General features: G+C 42.2%; 1 protein-coding gene across 1 annotated transcript; it reads right to left on the bottom strand.

Moving 5' to 3' along the window:
• Window positions 1-398: 398 nt before the first annotated feature.
• On the bottom strand, window positions 399-6202 carry LOC136844739 (uncharacterized). Its single transcript, XM_067113974.1, has 3 exons — window positions 6144-6202; window positions 3399-4145; window positions 399-2963 (listed from the first exon to the last, which is right to left on the bottom strand). Exons 1-3 carry the CDS (start codon window positions 6200-6202, stop codon window positions 2453-2455), a joined length of 1317 nt encoding a protein of 438 aa, XP_066970075.1. The 3' UTR covers window positions 399-2452.
• Window positions 6203-10116: the final 3914 nt, after the last annotated feature.

The raw sequence follows: 10116 nt of genomic DNA, 5'->3' as shown, positions 1-10116 counted from the left end.
TGTTCGGAGGTAGTGTTAGGGCCTGGTCTCATCGTCCTGCAAAGTACCCAAAAATTCCATCATCAAGTAATGTTAAATTCTCTCTCTCTCTCTCTCTCTCTCTCTCTCTCTCTCTCTCTCTCTCTCTCTCTCTCTCTCTCTCTCTGTGTGTGTGTGTATGTCCAGTATTTCATTCTTTCATGCTGACCCTGTGGATATTTTATATTTGTTAATGTTTGTGATGGCACAAGGTCCAGATTTCACCTTTATTTGCATAGTCTGTTAAAGCTCATTATGCATTTGTTGAACTAAGTAGTGAACTATATACATTGTAGTGGGCTGGCTGTGATGGGAGGCCATGGGTCATTATCATTTTGGATATATATCTTAACAGTCAAAAGAAATTGAAAATACACAGATTTTATAATTAGAAAATTTATTGAATAAATGCCACTGGGTATCACATATGTCATTACAAAAACTGAGGTTCATTTAAAAAAATACGAAAAATATATAATCTGCACCGTCCGTTACTTTGAGGAATGTTTGGAATGTCGAAAGAGCAATGTCATACAATATCTGTAATAGGGAAATGTACAATATAGCTAAATAGCTTTGAGAAAACTAATCTTACGTAGCTTGCGTTTGTCAGCATTCAAATTGCTGAAAGGTAGCACGTTACGAAGGAGTCACATGACACTTTCCTGGCATCTTTGAGTAGATTCCCTCCAGATTTTTCCACCATGCCTTAGGTTTACACCAGCAAATTATGTATGAATACAATAATATAAGTGAAATTTTGATTACACCCTCCAATTTGGCAGCAAGAAGCAGAGTGAAGCCAGCACATGCGCTTATGTAACACAACTTTGATTAGTGATACTCCAAGGTTGTCACATGGGCACATTTTGGGGCATCTTACTGCATCTAGCTGCCAAGAATTAAACAAGTATCCAGTATCAATGGCACATCCAAAGCTCAGAATTTGTTTACTTTGGAAGGAATGGGAGATAGGCTGTCAGTGCTCTCCTCCAGCTAGGATGCAAGCAGCATAATTTACGTCAACGCAATGGGCGCATTATGATTAACTTATTCTAATGGGTTCATTTTGCATTACTTATTCTGCAAATTAAAGTTTCCTTTAATGACCAAACTGAAAGACAATAGGCCTATCTGTTTTAGAACCAGGCTAGGCTCATGCCACGTAGGACACTGTGTTAAAACTAAATCTGTGGTAACTAGTACTGGTAAATTTGCTTTAAATTGAGCATAATGTTTGAATTGCTTACAGGTAATATATATAAGAAATGGAAAATATTGTATTAAGTTTATAAATTGGCTAAATGCATTAGTGATTACCCTTCAAAGAAGAAAAAGGCTTGTTTAGGGAAGTGAACGATTTGGCCCGTTTGACAGCGCCTACCCACCTGCAGTGCCATTATTGGTGGCATGGCACCACAGGCTCCCGAAAAGAATCCGTCATGTGACACCTCCTTTGGTGGCACGTGTTCAGAGGAACGAAAATTGGGATACAGTTCTGTACAGAAGTACTTAAAAAAGAAAATACAATAAATGCACTTTAGGAACCTTGTCTAGCTGTTTGTAAGGTATGGCTACCCTAACACCCTAAACATAGACAAGTAATAAATTATGAAAAATAATCTTAGGCAGACATACATACACCAGTTCTGTGGATTCTCTGAAAGGAACAGGAAGTGATCCCATTTCGCTAAGCGTCCTGTTTGTTACAAAAGAAATTTGCTAATTCATCTGAGAATTATGTACAAAAATCTGCACTGACTTCTCAGCCAGTGTTGCTCTGATAGCAAAATGGGCTCACAATTTAAAACTGTTAAATACAATAATAGTACCAAAAAATGCATCCAGGAAATATGAGCTTCAGAAGTTTATATTAGGATTTGAAGCGACATAAAGTGATAAGAATATAAATTATATTTACTAAGCATGTAGGCAAATGGGATGAACCCAGATCAAGGATGAAGGACAGCAAGGAAGGAAAAGATCTCCCTCGTCAGTAAAGGAAGGAAGCTTGTGAGGTCCAGGGAGAGGGTGAAAGCCAGACAGGGTTTGGTCGTTAGTTATCTCTTTACCGTTTGTCAGTTAGTAATTGGCACTGAAGCTTTGCATTTGAGTATTGCTAATTACATCTCGTTTGATACAAACGGTCATAACCTCTGAAGGGCAGTGTATGTAAACGGTGCCACATACATTGCTATCTACCTATACAGTGAGGATAATGGTAAATAATCATTAGGACAATTATTGGCACTATATATAGTAATGAAGTGATATTTTGATTCTTAAAAAAGCAGTTATGGTCATTGCAGACAGAATACAGTCAAAGGTTAGTATCATGCGGTTAAGAATTTTATGATTATTCTTGGTAAACGTACAGTGATTTGGCATATGCCCTTTTGCTCATTTTAAATGCATCAGCTGGGCCTCAGATGGCTTAGTAATATTCGTCGTAATAGTAATCGTCGGAATAATAATCATCAGAGGCCGCATTTGCCGCAGCTGGCTTTGTCTTAGGCTTGGCGGGAGTAGCAGCGACAGCAGCTGGTTTAGGTTGTGGGCGAGCGAGACCTCTTCTTCTGCCTCCCAGGCCACTCAGAATCATGCGCACCTCGTCAGGTGGGGTGTCTTCAACTGTACCAATTTCCGTGATCTTCACGTCTCCTCCCTGGTACACTATATCTGAGACGCCGTAGTTTGGCTTCCTGAATTTGCTGTCAACTTCAGGCTGAGAAGCGACTGGTGCAATTGTTGCAGGACCATTGGAGACATCATTTGGGCTGGCTTCCCGGCTTGCAGGGGTGCTCACCCGGTCTCTGGAGCCTCCCCTGACTCGGTTTCGGACTGCGGCGGAAAGTGGTGGTGCGAAAATATCTGAAGAGGCTTGTTTCACGGGCGCTTGGGTCGTTTCGACGATGGGGTGGGCTGGTGGTTGGGGTGGAGTGTACCTGTCGAGGTAATGCAGTTTTAGTGTCATCATCTAGGTTTATGTATGAAGGCATGAATTAGATTAGTAGTTTTGTTTGACCCTGTGCCAAGGCGTTATCCTTCCGTTGCTTAGGTAGTATAATGAGGTTGCTTGTAAAATTCCATTCATCAGCTTGTATGCTACAGACTAGAGGCGACTAACCACGAGTTGTCTGATTCACTGCTTAGATCAGCACGAGATGGAGCTGTGCAGGAATGTTCCATTTAAAGTTGCTGTGAGTTCAGTATCCTAAGCAGTGAATTATGGACCTGGTAGTTAGTCAAGTCAGTGGGTAGCAGCCAGGTAATGAGCTTCCCAAAATACTAATAAGAAATGGAAGAGTAATACCATTGAGAGCCACCCCTCTTAGGGGAAATAGTGTGCAATGAACTGAAAAGGGTAAATAGGATATTACCTGGAAGACTTCCGCCTGCTTGCGGCGGCGGTGGTGGTTGCAGGGGCTGAAGTTGTAGTTACCGGGTCATCTACGGGGATCCTGACTGGGATAGGCCGGAGTCTTACGCCAGCCAGCTCCTTCTCCCTGTCCTCAACTGGGATGTCCCGGTAGTCAGTCAGTGGAGCCTCTTCCTCGGGGATCAACTCATCCTCTGGGTACACTTCTTCCTCTGGGAACACTTCTTCCTCTGGGAACACTTCTTCCTCCAGGAACACTTCTTCCGGGTGAGGGACCCTCTCGTGTGTCATGACTTTGTCTTCCACAATAACCCTGTCTTCCATCATCGTTTTGTCTTCTGTCATGGCCATGTCATCATCCATCATAGCTTTTGCCTCCATTGCAGGTTTGTCTTGCATCACTGTCTTTTCTCCCATCATGGAATCCTCAGGTCCCTTGGCCATGGTGCCGTCCATGGGCGTCACTGTGGTCAGGGCCTCTGGGCGTTCAGTGGGAGCATCCACGATCGCTGCTTGTGTGGTCGGGGCTTCGGTTGTGGTGGTTGTAGTTGTGGTAGTCGCTGGTGTTGTTGTTGTTGTAGTAGTAGTTGTAGTTGTGGTGGTAGTAGTAGTAGTAGTAGTAGTAGCAGCAGCATCAGCATCAGCATCAGCAGTAGTAGTCTTCTGAATGGGTCGACGGATGTGTGGGGGTTTCCTCACAATCGTGGGACCCTGGAACTTCCTTCTGGCGCCACGGGTCGGTGCAAGTCTGGAAAAGACAAAATTTATTGTGAGAATGTCTGAAGAATTTTGTCGTTGAATCTATCCACAAGTATAAAATGCTTACTTCCTGTAGAACACAATACTCTGTGTACCCAGTAAATATGCTGAATGGTATGTACACACATGATTTGGCAAGGTGATCACAAGTTGCTGAAACTGGTAGAGGGCTGGACGGATGTTAGTGTTGATTTGGAGGAACTGAGATGTGCCACTTGCAGAAGCATTTGAGATTACTGTGCGTGTTGCAAATCATGGTAAAAGGATGCATAGGGCTTGTTATATTGCATGCGTGGTAATTTCGTGGACCGCAAGCTTTAGTGAATTGTTGGGGGTAGAGTTCGTAAGATGAATTCGTCATGGGAGTGAAATGCTGGTGTTGGATTTAAAAAAAAAAAAAGAGCAGAGTGCAGAAAGAAAACGTAAAATTCACTTGAATAAGAACTTATAATGGAGGCTTGATGTATGATGACAGTACTTATCGATATATGTGTCAAATGGAATTAGGACCAAGGAACACTTGAAAATGCAAGACAAGAACATTAAACCATTAGGGCTTTACTGTATTTGAACCTCTCGCGTATTTGAAAGGCAGGAGCAAGTGATGTTGTATAAATCATAACATGCAGGTGTGTTGAGAGCTTTTGAAGCCTCAGGCTCATTTTCCTGTGGGTGTAGCCTAATCCTCTTATATACATGAGTGCTGTGGGATCAATGGGTAATCTTTTATGATGGGATCAGACAAAGAATATTTCTTGTTTTTCCCTAAGTTTTTAATCATTGATAATGGTTTGCTGCTGAATCTACACACTTTATATGTAGTTAAGGCTCTGCTTAAATGGTTATAAAGGTTTTGTTTATTTAGCCGCATTTACAGTTTTAATTTTAAAAATAAATATGCTGGAAATATTATATAGCGTGGTTTCAGATGTTCTAGTTTAGATGTGTTTTTTTTATTCTAAAGATTTATATGTCCATTTTGATGTACTTTTGTTGGACAGCATTCAAGAGCTTGTAATTTTAATTGTACTATGTTGTGGTCAATAAACTTCTATCTATCTATCTATCTATCTATCTATCTATCTATCTATCTATCTATCTATCTATCTATCTATCTATCTATCTATCTATCTAGGATTACAGAAGAGCTTGTCCTGCAAATGTAGAGGTTATGCAGAAAAAAATACAAGAAATTATTCAAGTTCTGTGACACCAGTTGACAATGAATGCTCATTTAATCAGTCAATGACCCCCCACCGTTTTTGAAGAGAACGCTTGTACGAACAAAACTGTCAACAACTTTCACTCAATTACTTTCAACTCAACTCAGTCGAAGGTCAGGGTCGCTGGCCCCATAAGGTCTGGTTTCCTAATAGGGACACAGTCCACTTTGCCACAGTTAAAATTTCCTCCTTTAAAATTTAAAAGGTAACTGTGTCAGGAGAATGTGGGTCAAGGTCATTTTTATGGGTTAGAAAAATACTTTTTCCAGTTTTAAGTGTCTGGGTGTGTGTGTGTGGGGTGGGGGGTTGGGGGGAGGGGGTTTCATTTTAGGTTAATTGCCATTGATCTAATGTAGTTCTAGGTCTTGTAGTGATGCAGAATATGACATTGTCAAGCATATACGTTTTTTCCATCTTCTGTCCGGATTTGTACCTTCCCATTTCCTTTCCCATGACACTTGTAACTAACCACCTGTGGTTTCTCCGATTTTATCTGGCCTGTGCCGAGTAAGGCCACCTGCTTACCCCTCTCTTCGACGTCTGCAACATAGCAGTAGAGGGGAAGAGGGTCAGAGAGATGACACTGCGCATGCGAGTCCCGTTAGCTCCCAGGCGATGAAAGCATTGTCAGACTCGTCAGGGTGCCCAAAGTGTCCTGTCTTGTTGTGTCCCTTTTCTCGAAGAGTAATCACTCGTGATGAAATGCCGCAGTCGCAAAATGACACAGAGTTGATGTGTGTCCCGTCACCTTTTCCCAAATTTACTCTCGGCGCCCCGAGAGGGCCTCAAGCATTTGGGAAGAACGAAGACAGTCTGGAGACATGAGGGCTAAGGAAAGCTTTCACTGTTCAAGAAAGTATCGTCTGGTGGTGTTTAAGTCGCGGATATTCTTTCAAACGCTTGTTTCTGAAACGTTCATAATTCAAATGTAGTGCCAGCTTTTTCTGGTAATCTTTTCTGAAAAGTACCTTGTGTCCATTTGCTGCAATATGTCTCTATATGCAACGTATGTTCGGTTTGCACCTCTCTCTCTCTCTCTCTCTCTCTCTCTCTCTCTCTCTCTCTCTCTCTCTCTCTCTCTCTCTCTCTCTCTCTCATTGCATGCCGTGAAGCTAAGCACTAAATATTTCGTTTTTCATATATTTTCAATTTGTTTTTTACTCGGATTACAATAAAAAGCCTTGATATGGACTCTTTCCCCCCCACCCCGACCCCCTCCGTCAAGCGTTCCTGGCATAAATTTCAGTAACCTTAAAAGGGAAACCTCGCTCAACCTTTGTCCCTTGACACTCGACCTCCCCTCGAGGTAAAAGTTGTTGCTTGTGACCTCAAGTGAATCTTCTCGCGTCCCTTGAATATTTTATTTGGGGGGGGGAAAGTTAAAGCAAAGCTTAGGAGTCTTTTACTTTGCTTCGTGGCGATGTTGAGGACGATGTTGGTGGGGTTTCAGGACTGAAAACTATCCAGGAAAAGCATTACTGAAGGTTCTTTGCAACATCCCTTACTTAAGCCCCTAGCTGCAACCCTCTTCCATTCCTTTTACTGTACCTCCGTTCATATTCTCTTTCTTCCATCTTACTTTCCTTAACCCTCTCATAATAAATTTTTCATAGTGCAACTGCGAGGTTTTCCTCCTGTTACACCTTTGAAGGCCTTTGCCACTGTCATTTTCCGTTTCAACGCTGAGTGACCTCATAGGTCCCAGCGCTTGGCCTTTGGCCTAAATTCTATATACTCTGGTAAAGCCTCTGAAAGCATCACTGCGACTGCGCAAGAGTCCTCCTTACTTCTTCATGATTGAAGAAGGGTTTACAAATCACCTATGTCAGAATACGTTCCGAAAGACGACTATAGTTTTTGTAGTTTTTCCTCATCAACTTCGAGAGGACGACTCAGCCCCCTGTTTTAGGTTACAGCAAGACCCACTGGGTTACAGGGTCGTTTTACAGAGGGCGAAGAGCACATACCATCTGGTCACGCACAGTTTTAGTTTTTTTTTTTTTTTTTTTCAAGGAAAGGGTATACAGTTTCAAACCTGGTGTACGCCAGGTTGCTTGTGGGAGCTAAGTGCCCTTACCGCGAAGGTCATTGGTAATGAATGCTCTCTCTCTCTCTCTCTCTCTCTCTCTCTCTCTCTCTCTCTCTCTCTCTGCATACCTACACAAATCCTGTTTGTAAAGGAAAAGTGATGATTAGGATAAGGGCCCGTTAGGTTCTCTTGCAAAAGCTTCTCACTGGAACTTAGATAATTCAGGTAAACACAAAGAAGTCTCCTGTTTGTTAAATGGAAAACTACTCCAGTGTGATGATTAATATTGGAATAAAAATGCTTCAGAACACTACTCCACTGTTGAAATAAAAACTCTACTTCAGGTTCTCAGTGTTGAACACTACTTCACTGTTGAATAAAAACACTACTCAGTGTGGAACTTAGAACATACTCCACTGTTGGAAGAAAAACTTACTCCATAAGTGTCAACTGAAGTCTAAAAAACTCCAGTGTGGGAGTAAGGAACATCTTCACTGTTGGAAGAAAAACCACAGTGTGGGAGTAGGAACACTACTCCACTGTTGGAAGAACACTACTTCAAAATAAAAACACTACTCCAGTGTGGGAGTAAGGAACACTACTCCACTGTTGGAAGAAAAACTCTACTCCAGTGTGGGAGTAAGGAACACTACTTCACTGTTGGAATAAAAACACTACTCCAGTGTGGGAGTAAGGAACACTACTTCACAATATTGGAATAAAAACTTCACTGTTGGAAGAAAAACACTACTCCAGTGTGGGAGTAAGGAACACTACTTCACTGTTGGAATAAAAACTACTCCAATGTTGGAATAAAAAAACTCCTCTACTTCAGTGTGGAAGGGAGTAAGGAACACCACTCCACTGTTGGAAGAAAAACTCTACTCCAGTGTGGGAGTAAGAACACTACTCCAGTGTGGGAGTAAGGAACACTACTTCACTGTTGGAATAAAAACACTACTCCAGTGTGGGAGTAAGGAACACTACTCCACTGTTGGAAGAAAAACACTACTCCAGTGTGGGAGTAAGGAACACTACTTCACTGTTGGAAGAAAAACTCTACTCCAGTGTGGGAGTAAGGAACACTACTCCACTGTTGGAAGAAAAACTCTACTCCAGTGTGGGAAAAACACTACTCCAGTGTAAGGAACACTACTTCCACTGTTGGAAGGAAAACTTCACTGTTGGAAGAAAAACTCTACTCCAGTGTGGGGAGTCCACTGTTGGAAGGAACACTCACTGTTGGAATCCACTGTTGGTAAGGAACACTACTCCACTGTTGGAAGAAAAACTCTACTCCAGTGTGGGAGTAAGGAACACTACTCCACTGTTGGAAGAAAAACTCTACTCCAGTGTGGGAGTAAGGAACACTACTTCACTGTTGGAAGAAAAACTCTACTCCAGTGTGGGAGTAAGGAACACTACTTCACTGTTGGAAGAAAAACACTACTCCAGTGTGGGAGTAAGGAACACTACTTCACTGTTGGAAGAAAAACTCTACTCCAGTGTGGGAGTAAAAACTTCACTGTTGGAATAAAAACTACTCCAGTGTGGGAGTAAGAACACTACTTCACTGTTGGAAGAAAAACTCTACTCCAGTGTGGGGGTAAGGAACAGACTTCACTGTTGGAAGAAAAACACTACTCAGTCACTGTTGGAATAAAAACACTACTCCAGTGGGAGTAAGAAACTACTTCACTGTTGGAGTAAAAAAACTACTCCAGTGTGGGAGTAAGACACACTCACTGTTGGAAGAAAAACCAGCCTGTGGGGGAACACTACTTCACTGTTGGAAGAAAACACTACTCCAGTGTGGGAGTAAGGAACTGAAGTCCAGTGTGGGAGTAGAACACTACTTCACTGTTGGAAGAAAACTCTACTCCAGTGTGGGAGTAAGGAACACTCCACTGTTGGACTCCAGCATGAACACTACTCAAAACTCCAGTCACTCCAGTGTGGGAGTAAGGAACACTACTTCACTGTTGGAAGAAAACAGCCTAAGGAACACATCCTGTTGGAAGAAAGCTGCCTCCAGTGTGAAGGGCCAGCAAACACTGTTGGAAGAAAAACTCCAGTTTTCAAAACATGTTGGACTCCAGTGTGGGAGTAAGGAACACTACTCCACTGTTGATGAAAAATTCAGTAAGGAAAAGACTGTTGGAGAAAAACTACCCAAGAGAACACTACTCCACTGTTGGAAGAAAACTCTACTCCAGTTGATTGACGTCACTGTTGGAAGAAAAACTCCAGTGGGAAGGAACACTACTCCACTGTTGGAAGAAAAAAAAAGTAAGGAACACTACTCCACTGTTACTCCAAGAACTTCACTGTTGGAATAAAAAACAGTGTGGGAGTAAGGACTCCACTGTTGGAAGAAAACTGGGATCCAGTGTGTCGAACGTAACTGTTGGAGTAAAAAAAAAAGCGACCCCGACTCCACTGTTAACAAAAATACGACTCCAGTGGTGATGATACACTACTTCACTGTTGGAATAAAAACTTGTTCCAGTGTTTGGAAGATCAGTGTGGGGAGTAGGAACACTACTCCACTGTTGGAAGAAAAAACTGCTCCAGTTTAAGTGTAACTGTTGGAAGAAAAACTCTCCCAGTTATACATGATCTGGATCTCCACTGTGTTGGAAGTAAAACTCTGCTCCAGTGCCAGGAGACTGTTGGAAGAAAACTGCTCAGTTTAAGAACCCCAAATC

The sequence above is a fragment of the Macrobrachium rosenbergii genome, chromosome 13 (assembly GCF_040412425.1).
Source record: "Macrobrachium rosenbergii isolate ZJJX-2024 chromosome 13, ASM4041242v1, whole genome shotgun sequence".
In the NCBI taxonomy this organism is placed as follows: domain Eukaryota; kingdom Metazoa; phylum Arthropoda; class Malacostraca; order Decapoda; family Palaemonidae; genus Macrobrachium; species Macrobrachium rosenbergii.
Note: the sequence above shows the minus strand (reverse complement) of the source record. Positions and strands in the feature narration are given on the sequence as shown.